The sequence below is a fragment of the Gopherus evgoodei genome, chromosome 2 (assembly GCF_007399415.2).
Source record: "Gopherus evgoodei ecotype Sinaloan lineage chromosome 2, rGopEvg1_v1.p, whole genome shotgun sequence".
Taxonomy (NCBI): domain Eukaryota; kingdom Metazoa; phylum Chordata; order Testudines; family Testudinidae; genus Gopherus; species Gopherus evgoodei.
Genome location: NC_044323.1, coordinates 99,836,918 through 99,850,198, shown reverse-complemented (window position 1 = coordinate 99,850,198; position 13,281 = coordinate 99,836,918). Strand labels below are relative to the sequence as shown.

At 39.8% G+C, this 13,281-nt stretch overlaps 1 protein-coding gene across 1 annotated transcript in view; it reads right to left on the bottom strand.

Annotated features, from left to right (window-relative positions):
* CNTNAP2 (contactin associated protein like 2) overlaps positions 1 to 13,281 on the bottom strand; it is a 1,679,055-nt gene that overhangs the window by 462,577 nt on the left and 1,203,197 nt on the right. The window contains exon 12 of the mRNA XM_030551435.1: positions 8,242 to 8,361. Within this exon, the coding sequence (XP_030407295.1) occupies positions 8,242 to 8,361 (120 nt within the window). The remainder of the gene's footprint in view (positions 1 to 8,241; positions 8,362 to 13,281) is intronic.

The following is a 13,281-nucleotide window of genomic DNA, read 5'->3' as shown; positions in this document are numbered from 1 at the left end:
TAATAAAGGGGCCACACTTAATCTAAAGCTTTTAGAGCTAAGGATAGTGTGAGCCCGTTGATCAACGCATTGGTGTCTGGTCTCTGACAGAATTGTGTGCCCCATACCAACTCCGCACGAACTCGGGTGCTGGAGAGGTGAGTGAGGACTTGCTTTATTTACCTAACACACTTGCTTCCCCAAAGTCCACAGACACACACTGAAGTAGAGAAACCTTTTATGAGGAAGCAAATATGGAGGGGAAAAAAAGAAAAATGTCATCAAAATATAAAGAAAATCGCTAATTTTTGCCCCACGTCTCCATTATCCAGTGAAACCCATTCAGGGCAAAATAACTGTTTAGCCTATAAAAGCCATTTCATTTTAGTAAAGTGACCATAAAGTGCAAGTGAGAGCATTATAGATAGCACAGCCTTAATGTGGATTCTCAGTGTGACCTCTGTTAGGATCCAGGATCCAGACAGATGCAAAAGTGCAAATAGCAATACCTATCTTTAATAGATGAGAAGTTCAAATAGAACTAAATTACAGCTATCCAGTTCTCATTTGGTTAGTCTGCAGCAGTCAGCAGTTGGCTAATACTCCTTGCCCATCCTTTAGCGTATTCCTTGAAACATGAGTTATAAAGAGTTCTGCAATAACATACATCAGTGTTTGGTCTCAGACAAGAACCTACTCCTCGATTCTCCATAATTTCAGTGTTTTTCCTGCAATAGGGGATTATGGGAATTGCTGCATTTTCCTAGGCGCACTGATCTTTTTATTTTTTTTATTTCCCTGCTAAAGTGTGAGGATCCTCGAAAATTTACAGTCGGCATTGCCATATTCCTCTCCAATGTCCCTTTGTTTTTGTCTTCTCCCTCCACAGCACCCCCCTGAGCACTTACGAAGAAGATTAACATTTAGTGTGATTATGCCTTTGATCTGCATATTAGGTGATTCGGATGCCAGCAGCAGTGCTGGCACCACTTGGAATGTGCTAGAGTATGTCACATGCTCTTCAGAGTTGAGAAAGAAAGAGGACGGGGGAGAGAAATAAAAAATAGTAAAAAGAGAGCGGAGGAGAGGAAAAAAAGAGAAAAGTAATATAGATGGAAGCAACTAGAGTGGCAAATGAGAAGATTTCCAAAATAAAGCTTTTCCACTGAAGTTTTTTTTTTTTTAAAGTTTCCCCCCTACTATCCACTAGACTATAGAAGAAAATTCCTTGATAGATGAGAGGCACAGAAGCACTGAAAACTCTGTAATATCTACATATATGTATGCTGAAGGTGCTGTAATTAGGCAGATTGTCCAATTAGCCCTCAAGCAAAATGTCCCATTACAGAAGCCAATTCTACAAGATATGTACAATAGAATTAAACATTTACCACTATCAGGCCGCTTTGCATCAAATATGTGGTGATGAATGGCACATTTATAGCCATGCCATATGTTTCCACATATGTCATCATAAAAAAGCACTCCAGTTACCTGCTATTTATGGCGAGATGCAAAATCATAGGGCACAACTGTTGTGGCTGTTTAAAGTCTGTTCACAATGTCATTGCAATAACTACAGCATGTACAATTTTCATGAAATGCTGGGGTGAGGGTCCATCTTTTTGTATAACTGGCATGATTGGGAGAGGCTGAAGGTACAGTTAGTGAATTCTCAAAGTATGGTCTTTACAGTCCTGAGCTGCTCTGGGAAAGGAAAAGGATGAGCAATGATCATAACTGCTTGCAGAAGCCAACAGCAGGTATCTAGATACCACAATGATGACCACAATGTACAAGACACAGTAGTTAAATGCCTTCAGTAGAGACAACTACGAATATACTCACAACTCTAGAGATTTGCTCCTCAAATGTAGACTGGCTGGTAGATTCAGAGTAGCGCTGTAGCACAGAGCATGAAGTGGAAATGGCTAGACCATGACCACACTCATAGACTTTAAGGTCAGAAGGGACCACAAAGTCTATGAGTCTATGAGTGTGGTCATGGTCTAGCCCCCAGATATAAGCTCAGGGGGATCTAGAGAACTATAGTTAGGGCTGGTCAGACTCTACCCATGCACTCACCGACAAACTACAGCCAAAAATATGGTTGCTTCCTAGATAGATTAACTAGCAATGAAGGTCTCTCTGAGCCCTCTCCCCCTTTAAGATTCTTGCAGGGCAGCCACACTTTGACCAAGAGATTATAAATACCAGAGAGAAACAAATGGGCTTTGATAAAATAAGAGCAGTCTTGAACCGAATGTTATTTTGAGATTCAAAACATTTAGGGTATCATTGCTCACTGTTATTTCTCCACTTCACATTCCATAAGTGGAGTTGCCAAAGGAGTACACCTCTACCCTGCTAGAATGCGACCTGATATAACACAGGTTCATGTATAGCGCGGTGGCAGCGGGGCTCCGGCTGCTGCGGGGAGCCCTGAGCCCTTTAAATCACCGCTTGAGCCATGTCGCCGCTACCCTGGGGCTGCGGCAGCGGGGCTCGCCGGTGATTTCAAGGTGCTGGAGCCCGGAGCTCTTTAAATCACTGCTGGAGCCCTGCTGCCGCTACCCCGGGCCTGCAGCAGTGGGGCTTGCTGGCAATTTAAAGGGCCCGGGGCTCTGGCTATTGGGGGGAGCCCCAGACCCTTTAAATCACTGTTGGAGCCCTGCCACTGCTACCCCGTGGCTGTGGCAGCAGGGCTCACCTGGCAATTTAAAGGGCCTGGGGCTCCCCACAGCAGCTGGAGCCCGGAGCTCTTTAAATCACCGCCGGAGCCCTGCCACCCCTACCGCGATATAACGGGGTTTCAGCTATAATGCGGTAGGGATTTTTGGCTCCCCAGGACCGCGTTATAGTGGAGCAAAGGTGTATGAACAAGCCCAAAGAGGAGCTGGGATTCAGAAATGCCAAAATCATTTGAGCATGGGCTGGAGATCTAATACACTTAGACGAAGTTTAGATCTACATCAAACATTGCAAACAACATAGCTTGTTTCAGTGCAAGTTCTTGTATTATTTCAGTGGAAAACAGAGAGGGCTCCAAACTGTTCCCTGTAACTTTTGTGAGATCTATCTGAATCTAATTTCAGAGAAACACCCTAACTTCACAGGTTGGGTGTCTTTCTATAAACGGCTGAACCAGAGCATGAAATCCAAACACCACCGAACTTTGGGAAGATTTCATTCTGGATTCAGATCATGAGTCAGGCCAATCTCCAATTCAAACTAAGTACTGTACAATATATCATGTTATGCCTTTTAAAAAACATGTTTAAATGGGCTCTTCTGAAAGGCCCCAGCTATAGTTGGGGACAAATGGTATAAATACTGATTTGCAAATATTTTTGAAAGGCTGTGATTCACATCATTGTTATTGTTCACAAGCATTCGCACAAATGCTAGGTATCTAAAATGTTCACAATTTCTGAAAGTTTTACTAATTTATCATGAATGGTCATTTAAATATGAAATGTCAGAACCTTAACTTCAGAGATTCTTGACTTTTGTATGATTTAATTTCCAAATATAGCAGTGTTAGCATGAGTGTTTTGAAGAAAGGGGGTTTGGTTTTTTGCTTTGGTTTGGAATCTTTGCTTTGAATATAAATAGCATTTCTTAGAGAACATCTCAGATGGTTTCCAGTGGTTTTGTAGTTTCTGCTAGGGTAACCAGATGTCCCAATAATATCGAGACAGTCCCAATTGTAGGGGACTTGTCCCGTGTCCCAACCTTACATAAGTTGGGACACTCTTTGCCCCAATATCAGGGACCATCTGGACCACAGTCCTGGCACTGCCGCTCACCACTTCCTGGGGCAGCTCCCAGTGCCCGCCCGTCAGCAGGAGTGCCATGGGCTGCAGGGGTAGGGCTTGCAGATGCGGGGAGGGGGCAGAGAGCCCTCTGACCCCCCCACCCCGACCCAACCAAACCCATGACCCTAGGAAGCAGAGGGACCAGCCTGCTGGATGCTTCCCGGGATGGGAGCCACCCCAGGTGAGCACCACCTCGCTCCCTTGTAGGTCCCTCTGGCTCTTAGGGTGTGTGTGTGGGGGGGGGGGCTCTGCATGCTGCCGGTGCCTGCAAGCCCTGCTCCATGACTCCGGTATGCTTTTCCCAGCCAATGGGAGCCATAGAGCTCATGCTTGTGGCAGGCTCAGCACGTGGAGAGTCTAGAGACTTCCCTCGCCGCTCTCATCCTGGGAGTCAGACACCTCCCAGCAGGGCTGATGAGTGCGGCCAAGGAAGGGGGCAGAGTGTGATGGAGTGAGTGTCTGCGAGGTGTGTGTGGGTGCTGGGTTGTGAGGGTGTGGAGGGTGCTGGGCAGTGGCGGTTTGTGTGTTTTGGGGTGCTAGACAGCGGGGGCCTGTTGGGGGGTGGTGGGCAGTGGGGGAGGGGTGTGTGTGTGTGTGTGTGTGTGTGTGTGTGTGTGTGTGTGTGGGCACTGGGCAGTGTGGGTATGTATGGGGCATTGTGTAGTGTGTGTGCACAGCACTGTGCATTTGTGGTGGAAGGGTTGTAGGGGGGCTCTGGGTATAGTGGTTCAAGGGGGCACTGGGCAGGGGAGGTGTGTGGCGCAGCATGGGCCCACCCCCAACAGGAAGGCGCATGCTGGTAGCACAAGGCCAGGCAGACCAGTGTACTTCTGGCTCTGGTCGGGGCTGTGCACCTGTGCACTGCTCAACCAATGTGTCCTGATATTTCACTCGTGATCTGGTCACCCTAGTTTCCACACACATTGTATTCTTTATATTTTGCTTACACTGTTGACTAGCTAAAAGATTTTTGAACCCAGAACATTTTTCAGTTACCATAGAAATCCAGGAAGGACAGAAAACTAACATGACACATCCAGACTACTAAATCAAGACAGTCTAGAGATATTGACACAAATTTTGTCTAGAAATATGGACAAGTGTCTGATGCACTCCGATTTTTTTCTTCAATTTTTCTAAGAAAATGACCCTATTGAAATATGATTATTTTCCAAAATTTGTTGCTTGACTCCATAATATTCATAGGTCAGAGAATTTAAACAACATTCTTAAGAGATAAGAGTTAGAGGTATTCTGGCTTTCAAGTGGCTGATCTGTCTGTTTCAGACGAAGGATATTTAGAGATGCTTTTAAATAAAGTACTGACTGTCTGTAGAACTTTTTAGATTTAACTGTCACCCTCACTCTCACAAGTTTAGTAGTGCATTGGTGACACCACAAAATTAACAAATATATTCCTGTTTTGATGTAAGTGATGAAGGAACAGCAATCAAATTCTCTTCTATCTGACAAGCATAAGAATTTACAAAGCATCCTTAAGTTAATTCTAGCCATGTCTGTAGGTAATACACAGAGGGCTTTGTTTCACCTCGTCTTCTTAAGAAAAAGTTACTTATAATTCAGCTAATGGAAGTCTTTCATTAAGCATTTTATTAATAATGCCACAAATCTGAACTAATGCTTTTGCACAGATAAGTGTGTCATCCAGTAAATACCTGATATGCCATACATAACTGCATTTAAAGTATTTCCTTCCATTATCTATTTAATGTCAATCAACACTAATATGTTATGATGTCTTTCAATATATTGCATAAAATAATTTAAGATTATATATGTCACCACTATATCATTTACACCATCAGTTTGATATTTTTGTTGAAGAATTAAAGAATTAAGCTTGATCTCTTCACCTTAATTAGTATATTACAGACATTTCATGTTGTTATTAGCACAAAATATAGGGTAGAGGTTACTGAATTCTACCCAGAAAGACATATACTGAATCGAACCCATATCTCCGGTTTGGTGCTCTATCCACTATGCTATACTGCCATCATTATAAAGAATAAAGAAAGCTGTAAGGACTGGAAATATATCCAGGATGGTTCTATACAGTATGCAAATATAGGAGTAATTGAAAAATAATGCTTTTCTAAGCTGTCATATGGACAATAACTTTTAGGGTGACTGTCCAGTTTTAAAAGCAGAGCGGCTAAAGTTACTTGCATTTCAATGTTCACAGTATTACTCACATTTTAACAGTGAATCAGTTCTATCATGATCTCATTTATGTAGGGAATTATATCTGCACTACAGCAAATGTATTAAACAGGAATTGCCTGATAGGAGCGAGTCAGCTAGAGTAGGATTCTGAAACCTTTTCTTGGCTTGGATCACATCTTAATACAGAGAAAGGATTGTGGACCCTCTGCCTTCTCGTTCATGATCATATGGACCACCTCCCCACTCACTGGCAATTTAAAAACAATATGTCTATGGCAACTACAGCAGTTGTTTTGTGAAAAAAAATTACTATTAAGAAGGGAAGATGGTTAGTTCTCATTCTCTTGTCCAGTATCAGAGGGGTAGCCATGTTAGTCTGGATCTGTAAAAGCAGCAAAGAATCCTGTGGTACCTTATAGACTAACAGATGTTTTGGAGCATGAGCTTTCGTGGGTGAATACCCACTTTGTCAGATGCAAGTGACGAAGTGGGTATTCACCCATGAAAGCTCATGCTCCAAAACGTCTGTTAGTCTATAAGGTGCCACAGGATTCTTTGCTGCTTTTACATTCTCTTGTCCAGTTACTTTCTAGTTTGGGGACACTATTAGTTTTATTCTTGTATGTACCAGTATATTTATTTTTAGCATATGTCAAAAGTGCTTACACGCTGGACGGATTCACTTTTTCATGCTCAACAAATTATTTCAATTGACTTTTACTGAAAAAGCTACCTTTTAATAGTATCCCAAAGCTACAGCTAGTGCTGAACACAGCAGTTCATCTCTTGATTAGGAATCACTATGATATATCATAAGTTCCCAACACTGTTCCCTGGCAGTGGATGCCTGTTTACTTACTGATACAGTTAAGGCGTTGGCAATGATTCTGAAAGCCCTAAAGAGTGAGGATCCATTTAAATGGGAGATTGCCTTTCCCCCGTCTCATCACTACAACATGTATCTACGCTCTTGCTGCTGGTTCCTACAATTGAATTCTGAAGACCTGTGTCAGGGTATTCGAAAGCAAATAGATTCTGGAACCTCTTTATTGTGCAGAAATCCCACAAGATCCTGTATTTTGGGAAATTCAGGGATTAAGTAAAATACTTCTCTTAGCTGAATATTTAGTAAGCTTTGTGTTGGTTATTAACTAGTGTCAGCTAAGTGCTGAGACGAATTGCAATATGTATGAACATTGGAAATGAATGAACAGTGCTATGACCAAAACAAACTCATCTCCTCCTTTGTTTTTAATGTCTTATCCTTATGTTCACCCATCACACCCATGACAAGACAATAGGATAGGGCCCCTTTGTTCATTTCCCTTGATCGAGGATGAGGGGTTTCCAGTAACTCACTTTAGAGCTTATTGGGTTTTCTTTTCTTTAAGAAGGTCTGCATGAAATTATTCATACAAAAGTATTTTTTAACAAAGAAGATTAATTATAAACAGAGAGAACAAAAGAAGCTGTTTGCTTAACATAGCTAGATATACCCTTTCATATGCTAAACGAGAGAAAACATTCTCATCTTAGCTACAGAGAAAAAGAAAAATGAATAGCTTATATCTCTGAAAGCTATTCTCTCTCTCTGAACATTTTGGTCTAATTGTGAGCATCATGCTATTCAGATAGAAAAAGCACCTTGCTCTGTCCAGAGAACTTTCTTATTAAATCCTCCCTCATCTAGGACTGCTAACCAGTTTTTGCAAGTTACCTATACACACAGTAGTATCTTGGGGACTGGCTCTAGGAAATGGTTCACTGAGGAAACATATGCTATGTCTACAATATGAGCACTACAGTGGCCCAGGTGCAGCTATGCCACTGAAGGGTCATAGTGAGGATGCTTCCTACACTGACTAAAAGGATTTTCCCTTCACTATAGTAAATCCACTTCTCCAAAGTCATTGGAAGAATTCTTCTTTTGATCTACCGTTGCCTATCCTGGGGGTTAGGTCCACTTAACTAGATCACTTGGGGGGTGGGGGGGAGAGTTGTCAATTTTTCACACCTGAGTGATGTACCTAGGTCAAGCAAATTGTTAAATGTACACCAGGCCAAAGGCCTTTTAACAATGATTAGGTCAGATACCACCCAAAAAGCTTGGCTGGTTTAATATGATCAGGCCTCTTACTAAAACTGAATAAATTTTTTTTCTTTTCCCAAGAAATATGAATTATGGACAGGTTTCCAAACCCTCTGACACATATACATTACAAATATAACATGAAAATGGTAATTAGAGTACAGTTACCTGTCATGTTGCAGTAAACTTTCAAAGGTCCCAGTGCCCCACTGCCATCTGGATCTATCCAGTAATAATTTGAGGTTTTGCCCAAGTGTTTGTATGCTTCACAGGAGAGGTCATAAATAGCTGGAATGAAATAAAATAAAATACACTAATAAGGAAATTGATATCCAGGAGCAACTGATTCCCAATCACAATTACTTTCTTCATAGTTTCATTTTATATTTCCACACTAGTGCAAGAACCATGAATTAGTCATTGATTTAATACTTGAAAATTAATAGAAGGTGCAATATTTTTTCCAAGGTACACTGGTTACTAGAGCTGGTCAGAGAAAATTTGATGGAATCATATTTTGTTTGGAAGAAAAATGGAGAAAAAGTTCCAATAATGTCAAATGTCTCTTTTTCATATTTTCAAACAGAACATTTGATTTTTCATTTTAAAACTACTTTTCATTTCATTTAAAAAAATGTGCATTGTACATTATAATATGTAAAAAAACTCAAGTCAAAATTGGAACAAAATATTTTGATTAACCTTTTTTTTAATTTCGTTTCACAGATTATTTTGAAATGTTCAGGTTTCATTCTGATTTGGAACAAAGCCAAATTCTGAAATCTCAAAATCCTTTATGAAACAGAATTTCCATCCTCTATACAGTTCTACTGGCTCCTTTTGCCACTTACTGTAGATAACTTAAATATTACCCCAGTATTTTCTAAATGTTCTCAGTAGCAACTATAGGAAACACTATAAATTCTTAGGCAAAGTTAATTATTTATCTAGGTCCCAGTTAGCAGGTTTTTAGAGTAGACCACTGTAGTGTGCTTAACATTAAAAATGGAGAGTTGCCACCACTTGTCAGACTGCGGTATTTTCAATACTTCAGATACATTTTTCTATTAATTAAATAATTATATGTATAAAAATAATTTCTTACTCAAATCTGGAAACAGAACGAACAATAATATTTAACTAACATCTAATTTCTCTGTGGTCCAAAGGACCAGACGGCATAGCTTTGTGGGTTGCAATCAATCAATCCCTAAATGAACGAAATGTTGTTTCCCCAGATTTCATATCCACCCTAAAAATCCACCTAATAACCTGGCAATTTCTACAAATTATCTCCCTGGTATGAATGGCTTTATTTCAACTGTCCATAAGGACAGTTCATTCTGCTGGGCTCTAGATGATTAGTGAATGATGGATCCCCCTTGTTTAAAGGCCTCCAGCCAGCTACTACGAGACAGGAAGGAAAATGAAGGCTGGAAACATCTACACACTCCCATAATGTGAAAACAGATAAAGTGAAAGTTTGAGTGTCTGTGTCAATGCATGTGTGAGAGAAAGAAAATCTCTCTGACGGCCCAATATTGCAGAGGGACAGAGAAAACTATATTGCAGGATAAATTTATTGTTCTTTATAGATGCTTTAATTTAATAAATTAAGCTTATATAAAAAGCAGACTCTTATCATAACTGAATTGTAAGATGTTCCACTTAGTCATTTCCTTTCTCTCCACCTCCACACCAAGGATGACCGATTCTTTTTTCATAGTGACTGCACCTGGTTTCAGACATGATTCTGGAAGAATTTATAAGATATTTTTCTGAAAAGATTTTTGAAGATCAGCATACATAGCCTGGATAGAATTATATTTCAGTCAAGAGAAAACTCTTGGTGTAGAACATCGCACAATAACGGAGCCACAGTATCTTTTACAATTTAACAGTACTATAGAAAGGACTGTTCATTGCAAAATGACTTTATCCTTTGACAGCTGATGAATGAACACGGTATATCCTGAATGTATCTCCTACACTACTGAATGTATTTTGGCATGGCATACAACATTATTAATTTCATTTCTATGACACTAGACCAGAAATGTCTTAACTGGTACAGTGGAAGATAAGAAGCTGATTAAGACTCCATAAACAAAGGTTTTTTTTATGTATAACTTCTGTTACCTAGAATTTTGAGGTATACAACACTTTATTAGATACATATGGCATATCTTTCTTTCAATTTCTCTAGCCTTGTTACTTATGGAGAAACAGGCTCATTCAACTGTTTTACTTAAACACAAACTTGATAATGATTACCATTAATTGTATCAGCAATGTATTGTTACAAAAAATTAATTTAAAATGATATAAATGTATGGTACACAATATAGAATCTGTCTTTACATTTTTTGCACTGCATTTTTTAATATGAAGAGCAACAAGTTCTCCTTGATTAACTTATTACATCAAGTACTCTGTCCTTCCCAGCATGCCAAAAATATACTAGCTATTTTACAGACAATTAAAGGGCCCATATCTGATATGTTTCTTTCCCTCCTTTCCATATTCTTTCAGAACTGAAAGGATAATTAAGAAGTGATAGGTGCTTATGTAGCAGTGCAAATGAAGATGCATTTGAAATGTTGACAGCTCTGAAGACAAAAAACTCTTATTTAGTCACAGAAGAGACACGAGGAAGATACAGAAGAAAAGGGAGAAACAAGCATACTGAGACAGGGAATAGCAACAAACAAACTGAGAGGAAAGAAGGAAATGAAGGGCTCAGGGAAGCTGGCATCCTTAACAGAACAAGAGCGTTAATAAGATCCTATGAGAAACAGCAGAGGTATAATCAGGGTCAGATTTATGTAGAAGCTTTGAAGGGAGAGGCAAAAATGTTTAAACTGAATTCATTTGGCAAAGGAAAGCTAGCCATGGGATTTTAATAAGAGAGTAACAAGGGTGAGCATCAAGTTTGGAAGATTGTTTTAGCCATTCTTAACAGGAAGTGAGTAAGATAGGAAATAGAGAAGTGAAGGTTCCTGTAGTCAAGGATGGAGATAAGCCCAGCATTTTATTTGAAGGGAGAGCAAGGAAATGCTGGAGTTTTGAAATGTTGTAGAGCAGGAACTGGAAGGAATTGCCAACAGCATGGATCTTTGAGGAGAAGAAGAAGAGAGGACAGGTTAGGAGTTCTATTTTAACTACTTTTAATTTAGGGAAAGGTGGAACATCCAAAAGAGGATGTTGGAAAACTAGCAGAACTACAAAAATGGGTATAGGGGAAGAAGTAGACTGAAGACTCACCATCAGCAAAGAGACCACAGAAGTAGATTAAATCACAGAGGGGAGTGAGAGTAGAGGGCAAAAGAGAAAGGACCATGGGCAGAGCCCTGAGAAACATTAACAGAGAGCAGTAAGGAAGAAAGGTTACAATGGAGGAGCAATCAATCAGCTGCAGTAGGTTAGGAAAAACAAAAAGTATTGAGTCCACAAAATCCAAAATATCATGGAGTTTTAATGTGGCCTACAGCACCAATGTCCACATGAAAAATTGATGGGGAGGTACATAGGGATGGACATATGATCCAGTGGAGATTTCTTAAGGAAAAGGTAGACAAGAATGTATTTGACAAGAGATGGAAAGGAACCAGAGGAGAAAAGTTAAAAATAACAGGAAGGGAAAGAATGAGGGAGGGATAAAAGGAGTTTAGGAGTTGAAAAGAGATGGGTTCGAAGGATCATCTTAGAAGTGTTAGAGAAGGATTAACTTACCCATCAGGACTTCAATAGCTCTGCACCTCGGAAACAAAGGAAATGTCTGCATCAAGGGTAAAACTAAGTATATGCTGGAGACAGAGATTTCTCAGGGGCTGACTCATACTTGTGGAAGTTACTCTCATAGGAATTCAAATGACAACAAATCTTATAATTTTCCAATCCAAGTGTAAACCTCTCCGCTTCAACCTTACTGTCTGGCAAATCAATCCATATGAAATACAATTTATATATATTTTTAAAAGAGAGAAAATAAACACACAACTTTTCCTTCTGAGAGAAGTAACACAGAGGAAATCACAAATAACCTACTCATTCTTAACTTTGGAAAGAGCTCGAACACCACCTGTGATGAGCATGACGTGAGAATCTAGACGGTTACATTACCATAGAACAGAAGCTTGAAGACCTCAGAGTCAGGTATACAGTTAAAGAAGGACAAAACCAAAGAAAGAGGGGTGAGATTGCCAACCAAAATGCCAGTGGTGGTGGTGAGGTTTTGTTTTTAGTCACCTGAACAACAACAATCCAAGTGAGAACACCAGAGTCATTTCATTAAATAGCCACCAGGATGTGGTTGACCAGAATTAAAGATCAAGAGAAACTGAATGATTTATTGTCTGTTTTAGGTTAACTATTAACATATTTAAGCAAAGATAGGTCAAATGGGGATGAATTGTTAAAAAATCATTGATGTAACTTGTATAAAAACAGTAGTTATACCAGTGGAAACTCATCTAATATTGCCTCAGGTTTGCTTGATTGCATTGTCTTTTCTATGTCACTTTCTCTTTTAATATGTCTGTAAGAACAATCACAATGGTTAAACAGGGTGCTGTAGGCCAGGATCCAGTCTGTGAAGGGGAGAACTCTGGGATTCCACCCTGAGGGGAGGCATATTTTAGTAAATAAAGATATCCTTTCATAAGCCAGAATATCGAGGAAGAGTAGAGCTGTGTACTCAGTGGTACTTCAGGGGAGAGCTAGTCTTCTTATTTTCTGCTTTTTGGGCCTATAAAAATAGTTTCCAGTACTAGAGGTTTTAGGAAATTGGTACTGACATAAGAGCCTTTTGCTTCTATGGCCTCAGCTCAAATTTGGTCAAGGTCATTTGTAATGTAAATTTGTTACTAAATAATGGTTTGTCACCAATCAATGGAAAGTTAGTCCGAGCTCAGTGAAACTCCTATTGGATATGTGGCCCAATAACAAAAAACATCACCACAACTGGCACCATTTGTAAACTCTGCAACTGATGAAGGACTGAATGAGCCTTAAAAATTTAACTACCTTTTCATCCCTAGAGAAGGTTCCTGCAGAGCATAGGAAGACCACTGGCAAAGTAGTATATAGACACTTACACCACTACTTGATAAATAGAGGACTTCAGTTTCAGAGCTGTCAATCCACCATTTTTTACAGGCACAATGTTCATTTATAAACAAAAGATCTAGCTTGACAGTCTTCACACCC